The 19541-nt window shown below is 38.0% G+C and overlaps 1 protein-coding gene across 1 annotated transcript in view; it reads left to right on the top strand.

Moving 5' to 3' along the window:
• cutlet (chromosome transmission fidelity protein 18 homolog) overlaps positions 1 to 19541 on the top strand; it is a 404162-nt gene that overhangs the window by 274898 nt on the left and 109723 nt on the right. The window contains exon 14 of the mRNA XM_090380385.1: positions 12377 to 12488. Coding sequence (XP_090236511.1) covers positions 12377 to 12488 — 112 coding nt within the window. The remainder of the gene's footprint in view (positions 1 to 12376; positions 12489 to 19541) is intronic.

Raw genomic sequence — 19541 nt, 5'->3', positions numbered from 1 at the left:
GATTAATAAGCAGTAGAAGTAACTGTAGCTTCTACAGAAAATTATGAAATTCCTCCATAAAGTTTAGCAAGATAGTTAGAAAAAAAAAAATTTTATCTGATTGCCTAAATGAGGTAAATCAGGAATAAGTTCTAGCTAAAAATGATCCTGACTTTACACAAAGTTGCACAGTGAAGAGAAGTGTACAGAAAATGTTAAATTGTTAAAAGTGAGATGTTACATGCAAAATTAAAAGTATAAATTAATGAATGGTAGGTTCATTTTTGAATGTACTATTATTTGCAGTTTATTATTTTTATTTATTTATTATTTTTAGATTGTTATAACATACTTTACTTTATTTAAACTTTATTCACTTTTCTTCTTTTGTTACATATTACTTTCTTGAGAGCCTGCTATACAGGTTCTGTTGTTCTTTACCTATCCCATACACCAGCTGCTTTTATAATCATACCTTGCTTAACAAAGTAGATGTGTTCTAGAATATCACTTCATTAACAAAAACGTATCAGAGGTAAAAAAATGACTACGACGTTCAACATTTATTTTTTTAAAATTTATTTTGAATTTTGCTTGTGTTAAGTGTTTTTTGTTAATTTTATTTCTAAACCACATATGTACTTTAGAAATAAAAAGACATTATAACATGAGTAGGATGCTAAGATAGATTGAGTAGAGTAGAAAATGATGCCATGAAAAGTTAAGAGTGAAGAAAACAAATCAGATTCGGATTCTACCCTTGTGTAATGGGCATAAAAGTCTTAAGATAACACAATTGATGTTGTTGATGAATTGAACAAATACCTTCTTATGGATCTTTGCAGATGAATGCCCCTTTGTAGTGAGGACAGGACAGGATGTGTACATGAGCTGAGCATTATGAAGTTAGTGATGTTGAAATTAAAAAAGATGTTATGTATTAGAAAAACGTATCAGCCAAAAGGCAGGTAAGGTCCCTGGAGTTCATGTAATATACCCAGTAATTTTGAGAGAGGTAGCAAGAGAATACATTGAGGTATTCTCATTGAGCAAGTGAGGTTAATTGTGAGGACATATTGGACTCAGGAAAAGTTTCTATGGATTGGTGAAGTGAAATTGCATTGCCAATGCATAAAGATGATTCTAATAGCAAAAACAAATAACTATACACCCACTTTGAAATCATCCTGGCTTCAGTTTTAGGGAAAATCTTGAAGGCAGTGATAAAGAGTGTAATAAGGGATATTTAGATAGAAATAGAATTGTGAAGGATACACAAACATAGTTTTGATAAGCTAAATCATATTTAGTATTAGTACTGGAAAATGATGCAAGAAATTAAGCATTAGCATTAGTAGAGGCATTTGATTCAAGAAAGCAAGCTTATGCAGCATCAGCCAAAAAAAAAAAAAATAAAGTAAAATAAATAAATAAAAAATAACCACTTCCACTTCACCCCTCTGTTCGTTCGAAATACCTGTCCAGCTGAGCCTTAAACTTATTTAGGCTATCAACTTCCACGACAAGGGATGGAAGTCTGTTCCACCTGCCAACAACCCGCTGGCCAAAGGCAAATTTCTGCACATCTATCCTACATCTGTCTTTCCTCAATTTGAATTTATGCCCTCTCAGGTGATTATTCTGAGCAAGAGGAAGAATCCCATCAGCATTGAGCATGCCCAAACCATTCAAGGCTTTGTACACCTCTATCAGATCACCTCGCTGGTGCCTAGTCTCCAGACACTGTAATTCGCAAAACTTAAGCCTTTCTTCATAAGAGCACCCCTTTGTTCCATTCACTAATCTTGTTGCCCTTCTCTGTACTCGTTCCAGCATCTCTACATCCTTCTTGAAATCAGGCCTCCAGACCTGTATACAGTACGCTAGGTGTGGCCTGACCATTGCCTTATACAAGGGAATAATCACCTCCTTATCCCTGCTAGAAAAATTCCTATATATCATTGACAGTACACCATGAGCTACTCTTGCAGTCCGTCTGCACTGCTCAGAGAACTTCGTATCTGCCTGCACAACCACCCCCAGGTCCCTTTCATTCTCTACCACTGTCAGCCTAGTACCACAGAGTTGATACATTGCTCTGGGGTTGCTGTTCCCCATATATAGTACTTTACATTTGTCAATGTTAAACTTCATTTGCCACCTCTCAGCCCATCTGCTCAACCTTTCCAGATCCTGTTGCAGCAGCATAGTGTCAGTAGTGTCCTTGACAACCCTGCCAACCTTCGTATCGTATGCAAACTTGGACATTAAGCTTGATATACCATCATCAGTATCATTTATAAATACAGAAAACAATAATGGACCCAATACTGAACCCTGAGAGACTCCACTAATAACATTAGTCCACGATGAGCAGTGTCCATTGATTACCACTCTCTGTCTTCTCCCCCTCAACCACCCCTTTATCCATAGCAGCAATTTGCCTCCACTGCCACACTGCTCCAATTTCTGCAGCAGTCTTCCATGTGCAACAGTATCAAAAGCCTTTCTAAGATCCAAGTATATAATATCAAAGTTATTCCCTGCATCCAGTTCTTTTGTGACTGCATCATAGTATCCAATCAAATTGGTCAGGTAAGACTTCCCCTTAACAAAACCATGCTGTGTCCGAGCTATAACTGAAGTCTTGTCTAGATGATCCTGCAGTGCTTCTTTAACCAGTGCCTCCATTAATTTTCCAGGAACAGAAGTTAAACTCACAGGTCTATAATTACTTGTGTCAGCCTTTGATCCTCCCTTGTGAATTGGGGTCACATTTGCACATCTCCAGTCTGCGGGTACCTCCCCTGAGTCCAAGGAAGCTCTCATAATTATGTCTAAGGGTTTGCTTACTTCCTTTTCTGCCTCCTTTAATATAACTGGATAGATCCCATCCACCCCAGGTGCCTTTCTTGTGTTTATCATCAACAATTTCTCCTCCACTTTACTCTCAGTTATTACAAGATTCTCTAGCTTACTGCTAGAGTTGAATACACCTCTGGCATTCCCCTCGCTGAATAACTCCTGATGTTTGAATGTCGATGCAAAATATTCATTTAGTTTGTTAGCTACCTGAGCAGGGTCATCAACAGTTGTCACATCGATATCAAGTGGACCAATCTGATTCATCCCCTTCCTTCTAGAGTTTACATAAGTAAAGAACTCTTTGCTGTTTTTCTTCGAATCCCTTGCCAAGGATCTCTCGTAATCTGCCTTCGCCTGCCTAACCTCCTTTGTAACTTGGTTACAGATCAACTTGTATCTATCATAGGCTTCTGTGTCACGTGTTAATTTGTATGTATCCCATGCATTTTTCTTCTCTGCCATATGCCTCATTAGTTCATCTGACATCCATTTAGGCCTAAACCTTGAACAGTATTTCTTAGTTGGTATGTAAAGCCTAGTAGCTTCCAAGATAAGTTCTTTGAATGCTTCCCATTTTGAATTTGCTGTTGGTAACATCATCAGTTGATCCCACTGTATAGAATTTAAATACTGTCTCAGTCCATCGTAGTCGCCTTTACGAAAGCAATATCCCTTCCCTTTACCCCTAATGGTAGTTACCTCTTTGAGTAACTCCCACTTCAGAACGCTGTGATCATTGCCACCTAGTGGTTCATTTATCTGCAGATTCTTAATGCATGAAGAATCACTACTGATAATCAAATCAAGAGTATTACTCCCTCTAGTTGCCTCCCGAACATGCTGATGTAGAAAACAATCGTCCACTAAATCCACAAAAGCCTTGCTAGTGTGTGAGTGACTAGCCCCCAAATTCCAGTCAATATCTGGGAAATTAAAATCCCCCCATTATAAGACTCTCTGATTTACTGGCCCACTCTATTTTTCTGTACAGTTTCTTATTATACTCATCAGAGTCATTAGGCCTATAGCACACTCCTACTCTCAATTTTGATCTCCCAATGCTTATGTCACACCAAACTGACTCGACACTGCACTGTCCAGCGATGTCAACTGGCTTCACTTCCTTGGATTTTATGTGTTTCTTAACTAATAGCATAACCCCTTCTCCCTTCCTGTCCTGTCTATCCTTTCTGTAGTCATTGTTCTCCCCTGGCACCTCCATAGCCAGGTGGGCAAGAGCAGCAGTGCGTAGCACACGCTTCTTGATTAAACTGCGGTTCGAGCCTGTGACCACCAAATACGGAAGATGTGGAAAGGTCAGAGAAGGACCACCGCATATCCCCGGAGCAATATGGCCTTAGTTGCTAATGCTCCTAAAAAAAAAAAAAAAAAAACATTGTACTCCCCAAATTCCAGTTCTGCATTCCCTATATCTGTGTGACACCACGTCTCTGAAATCCGAACAATATCTGCCTTTGATGTTTTGAGCAATACCTCAAATTCATCAAATTTATTTGCTAAACTCCTAGCATTGGTGTACACGCAAGTATACATGCACCTGCTCTTCCTCTTAGCCACCCTAACACAACCCATGTGTTCACTTGTACCCCCATGATTCCCAGTAGTTTCTGAAATATCCTGCATCCTATTTTCCAGGCTGCTGCTCATTCCAATAGAAGCAGTGCAAGAATCACTTTCTCCTCTGCCAGTGGCTACTGTTAATCTATTAGTCCTTGTATCCCCCCAATCTAGCAGTTTTCCGATCCACCTAACACTGCCTCGATAGCATCAGCAAACATTCTTGCACCCTGTAGAAGCAGTCTCTCCTGTTAACAAATACAGACCAGGCTGAAAAAAATTCTACCCCTTGAGCCCTGCACAATCTTTCCAGGGCTGAATTGATCGACAGGGCTCTCATCATATACTCCCTCCTATCGTGTCTGGGCAGAATTGCAGACACTTTCAAATTCAACCCTAATTCCGGCTTTTTTCCATCAGTGACCTGTACTTGTTAAGTAATTCCACCGGTCTCCTACTCTTAATATCATTAGTGCCAACGTGTACAACTATATCACCTTTTGTGCCCTTAAAAGATGATATCCGCTCTACAACGTCATCAACTTTTGCTCCTGGCAGACATACCCTGGTCCTGTTCCACCTATCCTTTTTATATAACATCTTATAACACCTTTTTATATAACATCTTAAAGTTTATATAACATCAGCCAAAATGTTATATAAGCATAGCATTTTGGCTGTGCATAATCTTAATTCTCATGACAAGAAACCTTTTGCAATGAGTTGCTGTGGTATTGCACTACTTTCATTGAAAGTAGTGCAATGCCAGAGCAATTAAATTTTTACATGGCCATAAGTCTGAAAGACTTTAAAACTTATGGCCTTGTAAAAATTTAATGATCCATTTGTTTAAAAGATGAGACACTGCTATGATCACTTGTTTAAGTACAAGATTGCACATACCTCATCATACAGTGCTTATATGACCTGGTAACCAATTTGACATCACTTTATAGCACCCGGAAGCAGAGCAATAGAAAATGCCCAATGTGGTACAGCTGAAAACAGTGTATGCTTGATAAAATTTGTTTTAATCTCTTCCATAAACAATGACTGACATGCACAAACAATAGATTTAATTCCCACAAAACCAAGGTTTTTGTTGCTGTTACAACTAATCACATAGCCTGTCAGCTGCAAGACTAAAGTAGGAAGAAAAACAGGTGGCTCGAGGCCATTCAAATATAGCCACTCCCCGACTCATGTAAGGGTTGCATTCAGCAGAACCCTACAAAAGTCAGAATTTTATGTAAGTCGGAATTTCCCTAAATGCTTATGCAGCACTCACAACTATGTGCCCTGAATTTGATTAAAGCAAAAAAGAAATGTTTGATGAACATTTATTCAATTTTTTTTATCTCATGCACAGGAAAAATTACAAAAGTATACAAAAATTTCAAAATTATAAAATTACAGAAAGAGAGAGGAGACAGGCATAACGTCAGCAAGTTTTACCTTTCGAGCATTGTTGCCAGAATTAACTCTCCAGCTGATAAGCACGCCGCTACGGAAGTTGAGGGCTGTGGAGATTTAGAGGGGATTTTTTCAAACACATCACAAAATTTCTCTGCAGCTGCAGAATCAGCACTGGCAACTTCATCGCATACTTTAATGTTTTGGAAACCAACGCAATGCTTGAACCTATTAAACCACCATTGCTTTGTCACAAACTTGACTTGGGGTTTGCCATACTTATCCTTAATATCTTCATAAATACTTCTTGCTTTTGCTTGAATGGGCATTGGACTCGGGGGCACTTGCTTCTAAATCTGCTTTTCCATCGATATTATTAATAGCTTTTCCGTCTTCAATATAGCACCTGAACGCTGTTTTGTGATCACTGTTGATCATAAATGTGTTGATCCTTTAACATATTCCTTTATACATGCATTGACCCTTGAAAATTTGTCCTGCTTCATACTTCTTAATTAAACATCTTCATTTCTAAATCAATTTTGTTTCGTTTCCTAGCACTGCCAGTACTTGCACTTTCCGTTGGGCCCTTTTCTTTTGCCATTGTAATAAGTTAATAGGAATGAAGAGAAGATTCTGAAAATTTATGTTTTTTATATGATTGAAGATTTCAGTGAAAGGGAACTCATTTCACCATAATTATGTAAAAACCTACACAATTCCAGGTATCGGGATTATTGCAAATGCAATAAGATCAAGTTTACTGCCCTGTTTATAATAGATTGCGCTAACAGAGAAGCCAATAAACTGGAAAGTGCAAATTGTTTTTGTTTTATGGTAGTGACCTCCAGAAATGTGTTTTAGAAAAATATCACAAAGACATTCAAAATTGATTATTATAACAGGAACATATGATAACGATGAAAGTGTAGCACAATTTCCATTATAAAAATGACCTTTTAGAGAGATAAATAGCTTAGTTATATAGCAAAAATTTCAACTTCCAAGGTCTTGGAACGAATGACAAAAAAATAATGTGTTATTGGGTTCAAATTACGATATTTTCACGGTACCTCCGGGCGCCTCCGTAGCCAGGTGGGAAGGAGCAGCAGTGCGTAGCACATGCTTCTTGATTAGACCGGGGTTCGAGCCCGTCACCACCAAATACGGAGTATGCGGAAAGGTCAAGGAATGACCACCGCATATCCCGGAGCAATATGGCCTTAGTTGCTAATGCTCCTAAAAACCAAATAACAAACAAACAAACAAACAACACGGTACCTCCATTTATTCCTGCGGGATGCAAAATACATTCTCATGATTTTTTTAAGTTTGTACCGGCCAGCAAAAACTTACATAGAGTCAAGTATTATGCAAGCTGGGGAGTGGCTGTAGTTTCTTAGTGAGTAACCTTGAGCTGTCTGTTGTTTTTCTATTTGCTATTGTAATAATGGCAGAAAAAATTAAACTTAGTGATCTTCATTGTTATGTGCAAGAACTTGGTTGAATTTCTATTAATAAAATCAAAATATCATGTAAATTGTAAAAGATTGCACATATACTTGATTATAATTTCTTTATTATGGTTAGCTATATGGTGCAAGGAAGCCGAAGCTTTTGCTGCACAAGCAAAAAAAAAAACCAATTTATCCAGAGAGAGAAAAAGAGAGAAGTAGAAGGGAATCACCAAGAAAGAGAAGAATGATGATATCCAGCTTAGGACCCTGGGTGTGCCAAGCCCATACTCACCAGATTTGATCCCCTGGGTTTAAACAGTTGATTTTTTTCCTGTTATTCAAAAATGGAAGTTTTTTTTTTTTTTGTTGCAGCTCGTTCATTGATACTCTCTAATAATTAGCATTAGCAAGAACAGATGATGCAAGAAAGCAAGCTTATATAGCATCAGCCAAAAAAAAAAAACAAAAAAAAAAAAAACACACACCTCCTTCTCATTTCACTCATCCACCCACTCCAAATGTCTGTCTACTTCTGCCTTGAATCTGTTTAAACTATCAACTACAATGACAGATGGAAGTTTGTTCCAACAATCAACCACCCTCTGGCTAAAGGCAAATTTCTGCACATCTATCCTACATCTGTCTTTCCACAATTTGAATTTATGCCTTCTCAGGCATTTATTCTGAGCAAGAGGAAGAATCCCATCAGCACTGCACATGCTCAAACCATTCAAGGCTTTATACACCTCAATCAGATCACCGCGCAGGTGCCTAGTTTTCAGACACTGCAATTTGCAGCCTTTCTTTGTAAGAGCAACCCTTCATTCCATTCACTAATCTTGTTTCCCTTCTCTGTACTCATTTCAACATCTTTACATCCTTCCTAAAATGAGGCCTTCAGACCTGTATACAGTATTCAAGGTGTGGCCTGACCATTGCCTTGTACAAAGGGATAATTACCTCCTTATCCCTGCTAGAAAAATTCCTGTATATCATTGACAAGCCACCATGAGCTACTCTTGCAGACTGTCTTCACTGCTTAGAAAACTTCGTATCTGACTGCACAATTACCTCCAGGTCTTTTTGATACGATACTCTGGGATTGCTGCTACCCATATGCAATACTTTAAATTTGTCAATGTTAAACTACAGTTGCCACCTCTCAACCCCTCTGCTCAACTTTTCTAGATGCTGTTGCAGTAGTGTACTGTCATTAGTGTCGTTAACAACCTGTCAACCTTTGTGTCACCTGCAAACTTGGACATTAAGCCTAATATACCTTCAACAATATCATTAATAAACACAGCAAACAACAATGGACCTAACATTGAACTCTGGGGTACCTCACTAATAACATTAGTCCACAAAGAGCAGTGTCCATTGATTACTACTCTGTCTTCTTTCGCTGAACCATCCCTTTTTCCATAGCAGCAATTGCCATACTGCTCCAATTTGTACAGTACTCTTCCATGTGCAACGGTATCAAAAGCTTTCCTAAAATCTGAGTATATGAAATCGAAATTACATTTTTGCATCCTGTTACTTTGTGACCACATCATATTATCCAATCAAATTGGTCAGACAAGACTTCCCCTTAATATATCCATTCTGTGTCTGAACTGTAACTGCAGTCTTGTCTAGATGATCTTGCAGTGCTTTTTTAAACCAGGATCATGTAAACAAGACTGCAATAGTTCAGGCACTTTATGCATATATGCTAACATGCCTATAAAAAGTGACTTAAGTTAGACCAAGGGTCGTCAGCCTTTTAATACCTACTGCCCACTTTTGTATGGATATATTAAGGGGAAGTCTTGTCTGACCAATTGACCAGTTGATGGCAAAATTTCCTTACCTCCCACCAGTGCCGCAGTAACTCAATTTAACGCAAGTGCGAAGTAATTTTTAGAGGTGGGAGGGTTTGTAAAAAATATGTACTTAATTTATCTTTTTATTTATACTTTATATATGTTTATACATAGATAATTTAAATTTAATGAATATCTGCATCTCCATCGATACAGCACCTACTAGTGTGGAAGCTGCTTAAATTGAAGAAAAAGAAAGTTAAATGTGAAAACAATAAAGTTTATTGAAATTACCTTTAATTAATGAGATCCTTGAGGCTGATGCTGCGAGGCTAAATATTTGATATCTGGTTCGATTTTCTTAAGGAACAAATGAAGGTCTCCTCTTTCGGTGATATTCAGACAGTTTCTCTGTTTGGTGATAATATGATTAACAGCACTAAAGCCTGATTCTTCAAGATATGAGGTAGAGAAAGGTATCAGTAAATTAAATATCATTTTCCACATATTTGGATATAATGCAGGCATTTTTTTATTTTGCCAGAGTTTTTGGTATCCACCACTATCAAAATTATATTTGCTCTCTTCATCATATTTAAGTTCTAATAGTTCTTCTTGGCAAGTTATATCAACCTCAGCAAAATTTGCAGTAAAAGGATTTATCATCCAGTCATACACCAAGTTCAAAATATCTTTAAATCGTTTTTCCATATCCAATTTAAGTTCATTGAGGTGGCTACTGAACCTTTCAGTCTCCTCTGGAGTTACATCATCTTTTATAGATTACAATTCAGGAAACTGATGAAATTCTCTCTTCAAGAGATTATGATGAGAAGATCAAGTTTTTCGATAAATAATGACAATATTTTTGCAACTGATAAAAGTTATATTGGCCCCTTGAAGCTGCAAATTAATTTCATTAAATCTCTTGAAAATGTCTGCCAAATAAAAGGCATCATTCTTTACTGTTTTTAATTGTTGACAGCGACCAGCCTCATTATTACTTTCAAAAAACTGTATGACACTATCATATAATGCTACAAAACGAGACAAGCATGCACCCTTTGAGAGCCATCGAACTTCTGTGGGTAAAAGTAACCTAATAAATTGCTCATTATTGTCCTGGCACAGCTGTCGAAACATTCTATCATCTTTGGCATTAGATTTGATCTTATTTACAGCTCTAATTATTATACTTAATGATGAATGGAGACTTGTACTTACATGTTTTCCTTCAAGATGTCTGTGCACCACACAATGAATACACAAAACATTTGGCACTTCTTCCTTCAAATAAGCAACAAATCCACGATAGTGACCTACCATTGATGGTGCTCCATCAGTTGTGCATGCAACAATATTGTTCAAGGGTATATCATTTTTTGCAAAGTATGATTTCACAGCATTAAATATTGATAATCCTTTTGTATCTGTAATAAGATTTACAGTGAATAGCATTTCTTCTTGCAAGGTATTGTTTTCATCGAGGTACCGCACATATGTCATCAGTAGAGATTATTATCTGCAATGGTAGACTCGTCCAACTGTATGGAAAATGAAGAGTTTTGGATAATACCTATAAGTTTATTTTCAACATTAACTGCCATTTCTTCAATGCGTCGCTTTACTGTGCTATCGCTAAGAGGCAATGTTTTTAAAACTTCAGGTATATCCTGATGCATTACTTTTGAGATAAATTCTTTGATAGAGGGTATTATCAAAGTTTTCCCAATAATATGGCTTTTACCACTTTTTGCAATTAATTGTGATATACAATAAGCTGCAGTTAATCCATCTTCATTCTTTACATGTTGTTTCTTAGACTTAAATGATATGTAGTTATTGTTGAACGATTTTGAAATATTTTATACATTTCTTGAAAATATTTAATGGGCTTATCTTTATCTTTTGAATGCTTTGTAGCAAGATGTTCTCGCAATCAACTTGGCTTCATTGCGTCATTGGACAATGTCTTGTGGCACAGTAAACACATTGGAAGTTGTTTATTTATAACAGATTCGATGAAACCCATCTTCAGATACTCTGCTAAATAGCCACAAGCGTATTTCTTTTTTTGAGACATGGGTTCACAATTTGTTGCACAGTTTATCAACTCATTCCAAGTCGTGGATGCGTGCTTACTCTCATAAATCTAACCACGTACTGCCCCCCCCACCATGAAAGAGGTACAGCTCGAAGACTGAGTGATGGCCGGTGCTAAGCCCTGCCCTTGTTATGCTCACTAAACTTGTACCTTTGGCTACAGAGCTCATTCGTTGCTCCCTCGTCCATGAGTATACTTAGAGAAGTGTCTGATGAATTATTATCTATATTCAAAGTTTAGAGATGGAATTCAAAAGTAAATTGCAAAAGCATATTTTAAAAAGTCAAACTAGCGAAGTTGTTAGCAATGTATTCGATATATGGAGGAAGAACAAAATTTGTAACAACAGACAAAAACCCCCACTGTCCACCATGAAAGCTTGAATCTCCCACTAGTGGGCAGTAGGGACCAGGTTGATGACCACTGGGTTAGACCATTACATAATGGATACGGGAAAGTCACAGATAACCCAATTAATGTTACTGTTATACAAATTTTTTGCATTGCATTGATCGTTTTACAGATGATAGTCTCTCTGTTGGAGTGGAGCTGAGCAGTATGTAATTAGTGATGCCAAGATTATAGAATATTGTTTATTAGAAAAACTTTTAAACTAAAGCCAAGTAAGGTTCCAGGGGGTTGACATCATATATTCTGCAATTTTGAGAAAGGCTGTGAGAGAAAGTGCATTGAACCATTAAGATTAATTACAAGGACACCAGGGGAGATTCATTGGTTTGTAGAAGTGTTAATGTATTCCAATTTATAAAGATGGTTCTACATGCAAAGTGAGTATCTACAGACCAGTGTATAACTTCAGCAGTAAGGAAAGTTGTGAAAGTGATGATTAAAGATAGATTGTAGGATGTCTGCAGAACAGCCACAGAACACAGAGGGCTATGATTAATGGTTGTTCTTCAGAATAGACTAGTGATAAAAAGTGGGAGGATTCTAGTGTTAAAAGTGGGGATGCCTAGTTGACAGTATGAAATATATATATATTCCAGGTGAGTGGATTCTGCTAAACAGTAAGTATATAGATGTATTTCTCAAACTAGAGGAGTGTAATTATGAAACAAAAAGAAAAATTAAAAGTAAGAATTTTATATATGATTATAGCATTTTTATGTTGATGATCACGACACTGATTAATTAATTCTCTGTGCTTTTAGATTTTTTAGTGTGCTACGTGCAGCTCAGACCTCTGGAGAATACGATAAACTGTTTCAAGGCTTATTTGAAAATTACTTGAATTTTGTAATAAAAGATCATCATCTTGAATCTGTAAGTTTAGTACACATTTACTCAGATTGTTCTTTGTTATAATTCTGTGGTCAAGGAGATCATTACAAAAGTATATAGTTACTGAATTGAAAACTATTTCTTGAGTATAACTTTATAAAAAATGAACTGTCTCCAGAGGTAGTTTTCTTTGTATATAATTATGACTAATTAGCTATGGAACATGTTACTTTGATGAGCAGTTTAAATTACATTTAAAATACAAGGTTAATCAAAATGTTGTCGACAGCTTTAACATTTTGTCAAATATACTATATACATTTCTGTGACAAAAATACTATCAAATAAAAGCATAAATATCAAAGATGTGTTTGCTGCAACAGAGATGGTGCAGCATTCAAATGGCATCACTTGAGGAGAAATTGTTTTGTGTTCTCTGTTTTCATGAAACAAAATAAAGTGTTTTAGTGCAGTGATCATTCCGAACTAAATTTTACAGAAATCCACCAACTCAAGACTCCATCATTAAGTGGTATAGGCAGATTGTGGAATGTGACATCCAATGACTGTGTGATAACTACATGACTGTTGAAAATTTCATCAACAGATTAGTGTTTTACCGATGAAGCTGTGTTCCATCTTGCTGATAAAGTGAATTGACATTCATAACCGGGGAAGTGAGAATCTACATGAAACTGTGGAACAGTTTCATGTAGGTTCTCAGTAGTAAATCCTTAAAGGCTTCAGTTCTGCAAATTGCAACATCTGCAGGGAGATCTGATTGTTGTTGTTATTTTGGTTTATAGGAGCATTAGCAACTAGCCTGTGCGGCGAGGTTAGCCTGTGCGGATGAAGCTCCTTGAAGCTCTTGGAACAGAGAAGTTTTTCCTGATTTATTTTCTGATTTATTAGCTTAAATTGTCATATTAACTTATTTTCTAGAGTAGCTTTATATTCCTAGTTACGATACTTAGTTTAAAGTTTAACTTAGACAGAGATTTTGTAGGTATTACTTAGTATCGGTAACGGTATCAAATCCACGTGTTACAAATTGAACGAGAGGTCTTTTTTTTTAACCAAATTTAGTCGATTTATTAACCAATTGTTATATCAAATTATCTTCTATAAGTAGATTATAGACCTAGTCAGGATCCTTAGTTTATTCTAAATTGAGATAGCGAGATTTGGAAGCTAATCAATACTTACGAGTCCGTAGAAGTACCGTTCGAGAATTCCCGCCATTTTTACACGATAGCATAAGCTTAGTGTAGTATAGTGCATAATATAATATTGTCAATTAATCAGTAAATATATTAATCTTGATAAACTTTATTGTCAATTAAATTGTATTTTTAACTCTATATATATATATAACGACTTAATCGTAACAAATAATTAATACATAACTATAGTGGTACACGTGATACGGAAGTTGTATAAAGGGAACTCGTAGAAAACACTAGATACCGAAAAAAATAAATATATATAACATAACTGTTTTGGGATATAACTTAAGGATTTAATTTTTGTTTTGAAATTTTATTGAATTAAATCGGAATCATGACTCTGACCAGAGCAGCAAAGCAAAAGGCTCAAGCTAATGGGAGTGCTGTGGTTCAGGGGAGAACTGAGGGGGGCAGTTGCCCTCTGAATCACAGTCTTTTAAAATGCACTGTTTGCTTGATGTTTGCGGAACAGTCGGGTACGGGACATGATACTGCCAAGGGGGATGTCTTTGTGTGTGCACGATGTAAGGAGTGCAAGGAAATCAGGCAAAAATTCAGCGTTGTTATGGGCCTTTATGAGAGCTTGAAGGACAGGGTGGATGCCCTCGAAGGAAATAAATTGAGGGCCCATCAAGCTCTCAGCTGCCCACATCAACGCCAGAGCTTGCACTTGGTCATCAGGCAACACAGAGGCAGCCCCCTAGGCAGAATGCGCTGGTCCCACAGGAACTAGTAGTTGTTGGTGACTCTATTGTCAGGGAAACGGGGAACATGCTTTGTAAAAAGGATAGGTGGAATAGGACCAGGGTATGTCTGCCAGGGGCAAAGGTTGATGACGTTGTAGAGCGGATATCATCTTTTAAGGGCACAAAAGGTGATATAGTTGTACATGTTGGCACTAATGATATTATGAGTAGGAGACCGGTGGAATTACTTAGCAAGTATAGGTCACTGTTGAAAAAAAGCCGTGAATTAGGGTTGAATTTGAAAGTGTCTGCAATTCTGCCCAGACACGATAGGAGGGAGTATATGATGAGAGCCTTGTCGATCAATTCGGCCCTGGAGGGATTGTGCAAGGCTCAAGGGGTAGAATTTTTTTCAGCCTGGACTGTACTTGTTAACAGGAGAGATTGCTTCTACAGGGATGGGATACACTTAAATAGAAAGGGTGCAAGAATTTTTGCTGATGCTATCGAGGCAGTGTTAGATGGGTCGGAAAACTGCTAGTTGGGGGGGGGGATACAAGGACTAATAGATTAACAGTAGCCACTGGCAGAGGTGGAAGTGATTCTTGCACTGCTTCTATTGAAATGAGCAGAAGCCTGAAAATCAAGATGCAGGATATTTCAGAGACTGCTGGGAGTCATTGCGGTACAAGTAAACACATGGGTTCTGTTAGGGTGGCTAAGAATAGAAACAGGTGCATGTATACCTGCGTGTACACCAATGCTGGGAGTTTGGTAAATAAATTTGATGAATTTGAGGTATTGCTCAAAACATCAAAGGCAGATATTGTTGGGATATCAGAGACGTGGTGTCACACAGATATAAGTAATGCGGAACTGGAATTTGGGGAATACAATGTGTATAGAAAGGATAGACAGGACAGGAGGGGAGGAGGGGTTATGCTATTAATTAAGAAACACATAAAGTCCAAGGAAGTGAAGCCAGTCGACATCGATGGACAGGGCAGTGTCGAGTCAGTTTGGTGTGACATAAGCATAGGGAAATCAAAATTGAGAGTAGGGGTGTGCTATAGGTCTAATGACTCTGATGAGTATAATAAGATATTGTACAGGGAAATAGAGTAGGCCAGTAAATCAGAGAGTCTTATAATGGGGGATTTTAATTTCCCAGATATTGACTGGAATTTGTGGGTTGGTCACTCGCACACCAGCAAGGCTTTTGTGGATTTATTGGATGATTGTTTTCTACATCAGCATGTTCGTGAGGCAACAAGAGGGAGCAATACTCTTGATCTGATTATCAGTAGTGATTCTTCATGCATTAAGAATCTGCAGATAAATGAACCACTAGGTGGCAGTGATCACAGTGTGTTGAAGTGGGATTTACTCAAGGAGGTAACTACCATCAGAGGTAAAGGGAAGGGTTTTTGTTTTCGTAAAGGCGACTGTGATGGTCTGAGACAGTATTTAAATTCTATACAGTGGGACCAACTGATGATGTTACCAACAGCAAACTCAAAATGGGAAGCATTCAAGGAACTAATCTTGGAGGCTACCAGGCTTTACATAACAACTAAGAAATATTGTTCAAGGTTTAGGCCTAAATGGTTGTCAGATGAACTAATGAGACATGTGGCAGAGAAGAAAAATGCATGGGATACATACAAATTAATGGGTGACATGGAAGCGTATGATAGATATAAGTTGGTCTGTAACCAAGTCACAAAGGAGATTAGGCAGGCAAAGGCAGACTACGAAAAATCCTTGGCAAAGTATGCAAAGAAAAACAGAAAAGAGTTCTTTACATATTTAAACTCAAGAAGGAAAGGGATGAATCAGATTGGTCCACTGGATATTGATGGTTCAACAGTTGAGGATCCTGCTCAGGTGGCTAACAATCTAAACGAGTATTTTGCATCTACATTCACGCATGAGGAGTTATTCAGGAAGGAGAATGATGTAGGTAAAGTAAACATTGGCAGTGAGCTGGATGATTTTGTAATAACTGAGAGGAAAGTGGAGGAGAGATTGTTGAGGATAAACATAAAAAAGGCACCTGGGGTGGATGGGATCTATCCAGTTATATTAAAGGAGGCAGCAAAGGAAGTAAGCAAACCCCTAGCCATAATTATGAGAGCTTCTTTGGACTCAGGGGAGATACCCATAGACTGGAGATGTGCAAATGTAACCCCAATTCACAAAGGAGGATCAAAGGCTGACACAAGTAATTATAGACCTGTTAGTTTAACTTCTGTTCCAGGTAAATTAATGGAGGCACTGGTTAAAGAAGCACTGCAGGATCATCTAGACAAGAATTCAGTTATAGCTCAGACACAGCATGGGTTTGTTAAGGGCAGGTCTTGCCTGACCAATTTGATTGGATACTATGATGTAGTCACAAAAGAACTGGATTCAGGGAATAACTTTGATATTATATATTTGGATCTTAGAAAGGCTTTTGATACTGTTGCACATGGAAGACTGCTGCAGAAATTGGAGCAGTGTGGCATTGGAGGCAAATTGCTGCTATGGATAAGGGGATGGTTGAGTGGCAGAAGACAGAGAGTGGTAATCAATGGACACTGCTCAACGTGGACTAATGTTATTAGTGGAGTTCCTCAGGGTTCAGTGTTGGGTCCGTTGTTGTTTTCGGTGTTTATGAATGATATTGATGATGGGATATCAAGTTTAATGTCCAAGTTTGCAGATGATACAAAGGTTGGCAGGGTTGTTAAGGACACTACTGACGCTATGCTGCTGCAACAGGATCTGGAAAGGTTGAACAGATGGGCTGAGAGATGGCAAATGAAGTTTAACATTGACAAATGTAAAGTACTGCCTATGGGAAACAGTAACCCCAGAGCAACGTATCAACTCTGCGGTACTACACTGACAGTGGTGGAGAATGAAAAGGACCTGGGGGTAATTGTGCAGGCAGATATGAAGTTCTCTGAGCAGTGCAGACGAGCTGCAAGAGTAGCTCATGGTGTCTTGTCAATGATATACAGGAATTTTTCTAGCAGGGATAAGGAGGTGATTATTCCCTTGTATAAGGCAATGGTTTGGCCACATCTTGAGTACTGTATACAGGTCTGGAGGCCTCATTTCAAGAAGGATGTAGAGCTGCTGGAACGGGTACAGAGAAGGGCAACAAGATTAGTGAATGGAACAAAGGGTTGCTCTTACGAAAAAAGGCTTAAGTTTTGCAAATTACAGAGTCTGGAGACTAGGCACCGGCGAGGTGATCTGATAGAGGTGTATAAGGCTTTGAATGGTTTGAGCATGCTCAATGCCAATGGGATTCTTCATCTTGCTCAGAATAATCAGCTCAGAGGGCATAAATTCAAATTGAGGAAGGACGGATGTCGGATAGATGTGCGGAAATTTGCCTTTGGCCAGCAGCGGGTGGTTGGTTGGTGGAACCGACTGCCATCACTTGTTGTTGAAGTTGATAGCCTAAACAAATTTAAAGCTCAACTGGACAGGTATTTCGAACGAACGGAGGGGTGAAATGGGAGTGGTGTGTGTGTTTTTTTTTTTTTTTTTTTTTTGGCTGATGCTGAATAAGCTTGCTTTCTTGCATCATATGCCTCTACTAATGCTAATGCTAACTAAGGCCATGCGGAAAGGTCATTCCCTGACCTTTCCGCATCCTCCGTATTTGGTGGTCATGGGCTCGAACCCCGGTCTAATCAAGAAGCGTGTGCTACGCACTGCTGCTCTTGCACATCTGGCTACGGAAGTGCCGAGAGATCTGATTGAGGTGTTTAAAGCCTTGAATGGAATGAGCAAGTTGAATGTTAATGGCATTCTTCCACTTGCTGAGACTACACATGTGAGGGGGAATAAATTCAAGTTGAGGAGAGATGGTTGCATGATAGATGTGCAAACGTTTTGCCTTCAGCAGGTGGTTGATTGTTGGAACAGGCTTTCATCTGTTGTGGAAGTGGATGAGTTGAATAAATTCACGGAAGAACCAGACAAATCCTTGGAGGGTACAAATTGAATGGGTGAACTGCATAGGTTCACCCCCCCCCCCCATTGTCAGCTGATGCTATATAAGCTTGCTTTCTTGCATCATGTGCCACTACTACTACTACATGAACAGACAGTTTACAAGTAAAGAATTTCTGTGCAGCATCCATGAAAAAGATTTAGGGGCCTTCTTTTTTTGCCAAAGACACTGTGAATGGTATTACCTACCTTGACATGCTAATTGAGTGGTTGATGCTACAGCTAACAAAAGATGGAAGCAGGTTCATTTTGCAGCAGGATGGGGCTCCTCCATATTTCAACAGGGAGGTGTGAAAGTTTCGGAATGAAAATTATCTCCATAACTGGGTTGGCTGTGATGAACCTTTACTTTATTTTCCACAAAGGTCACCAGACCTCATTCCCTTAGATTTTTATCTATGGAGTTTTTGTGAAAAATTTGATGTTTGTGCCTCTCCCCCACCCCCTCCCAAACTTCTCACTTTTCAAGGGTTGCGAAGACGTATCACTACAAAGGCGTATCGTTGTCAATCTATTGCTCAAATTGACAACAATACGCTGGAGAAGTGTGGCATGAATTTGAATTACCACATTGAACTGTGGTTACACATGAGGCCCATATTGAAGGATTGTAAGGTAGCTGTTCAAAACTGATATTTATGTTTTCTTTTGTAGTTTTGTTTTACAGAAAGATATGTAGTTACTTTCAAATAAACTGTCAAAGTTGTCGACACCATTTAACCTTGTGTAATATAACTAACTTGTTTGTAAATTGTTTAAGCAAAACCTTTAAACAAATTTTTAAATATTTTGAAAATTGTATTTTAAAGTAAAAATAAAATAAAAGTTACTTAAGACTAATTTAATATACCAGGGCAGTGGTTTTCAAACTTCAGCAATCTAAAGCTCCTTTTAGCTTTCAATTTTCTGTGAACCTCACAAAGTTATGTGGTTTACAGAACAGAACAGCTTTTTCTATGCCATTAAGCTCTTTCAGTTTTTAAATATTTATAAGAAATTATTTGTGGATCCTATGGAGTACCTACAGACACCCAGAGATTCGCAAAGCACAGTTAGAGAAATGTGCACTAGAGAGAGAGAGAGAGAGAGAGAGAGAATCAAAGCCAGATGCTTTGTTTCACTTTATGTGAATATTTCTCTGTGTTGATACTCTGCAAGTAGTAGTAGTA

The sequence above is a fragment of the Mastigoproctus giganteus genome, chromosome 8 (genome assembly GCF_048544385.1).
Source record: "Mastigoproctus giganteus isolate SK-2022 chromosome 8, ASM4854438v1, whole genome shotgun sequence".
In the NCBI taxonomy this organism is placed as follows: domain Eukaryota; kingdom Metazoa; phylum Arthropoda; class Arachnida; order Uropygi; family Thelyphonidae; genus Mastigoproctus; species Mastigoproctus giganteus.
The sequence above is the reverse complement of the archived record's forward strand: the minus strand, read 5'-3'. Positions and strand labels throughout refer to the sequence as shown.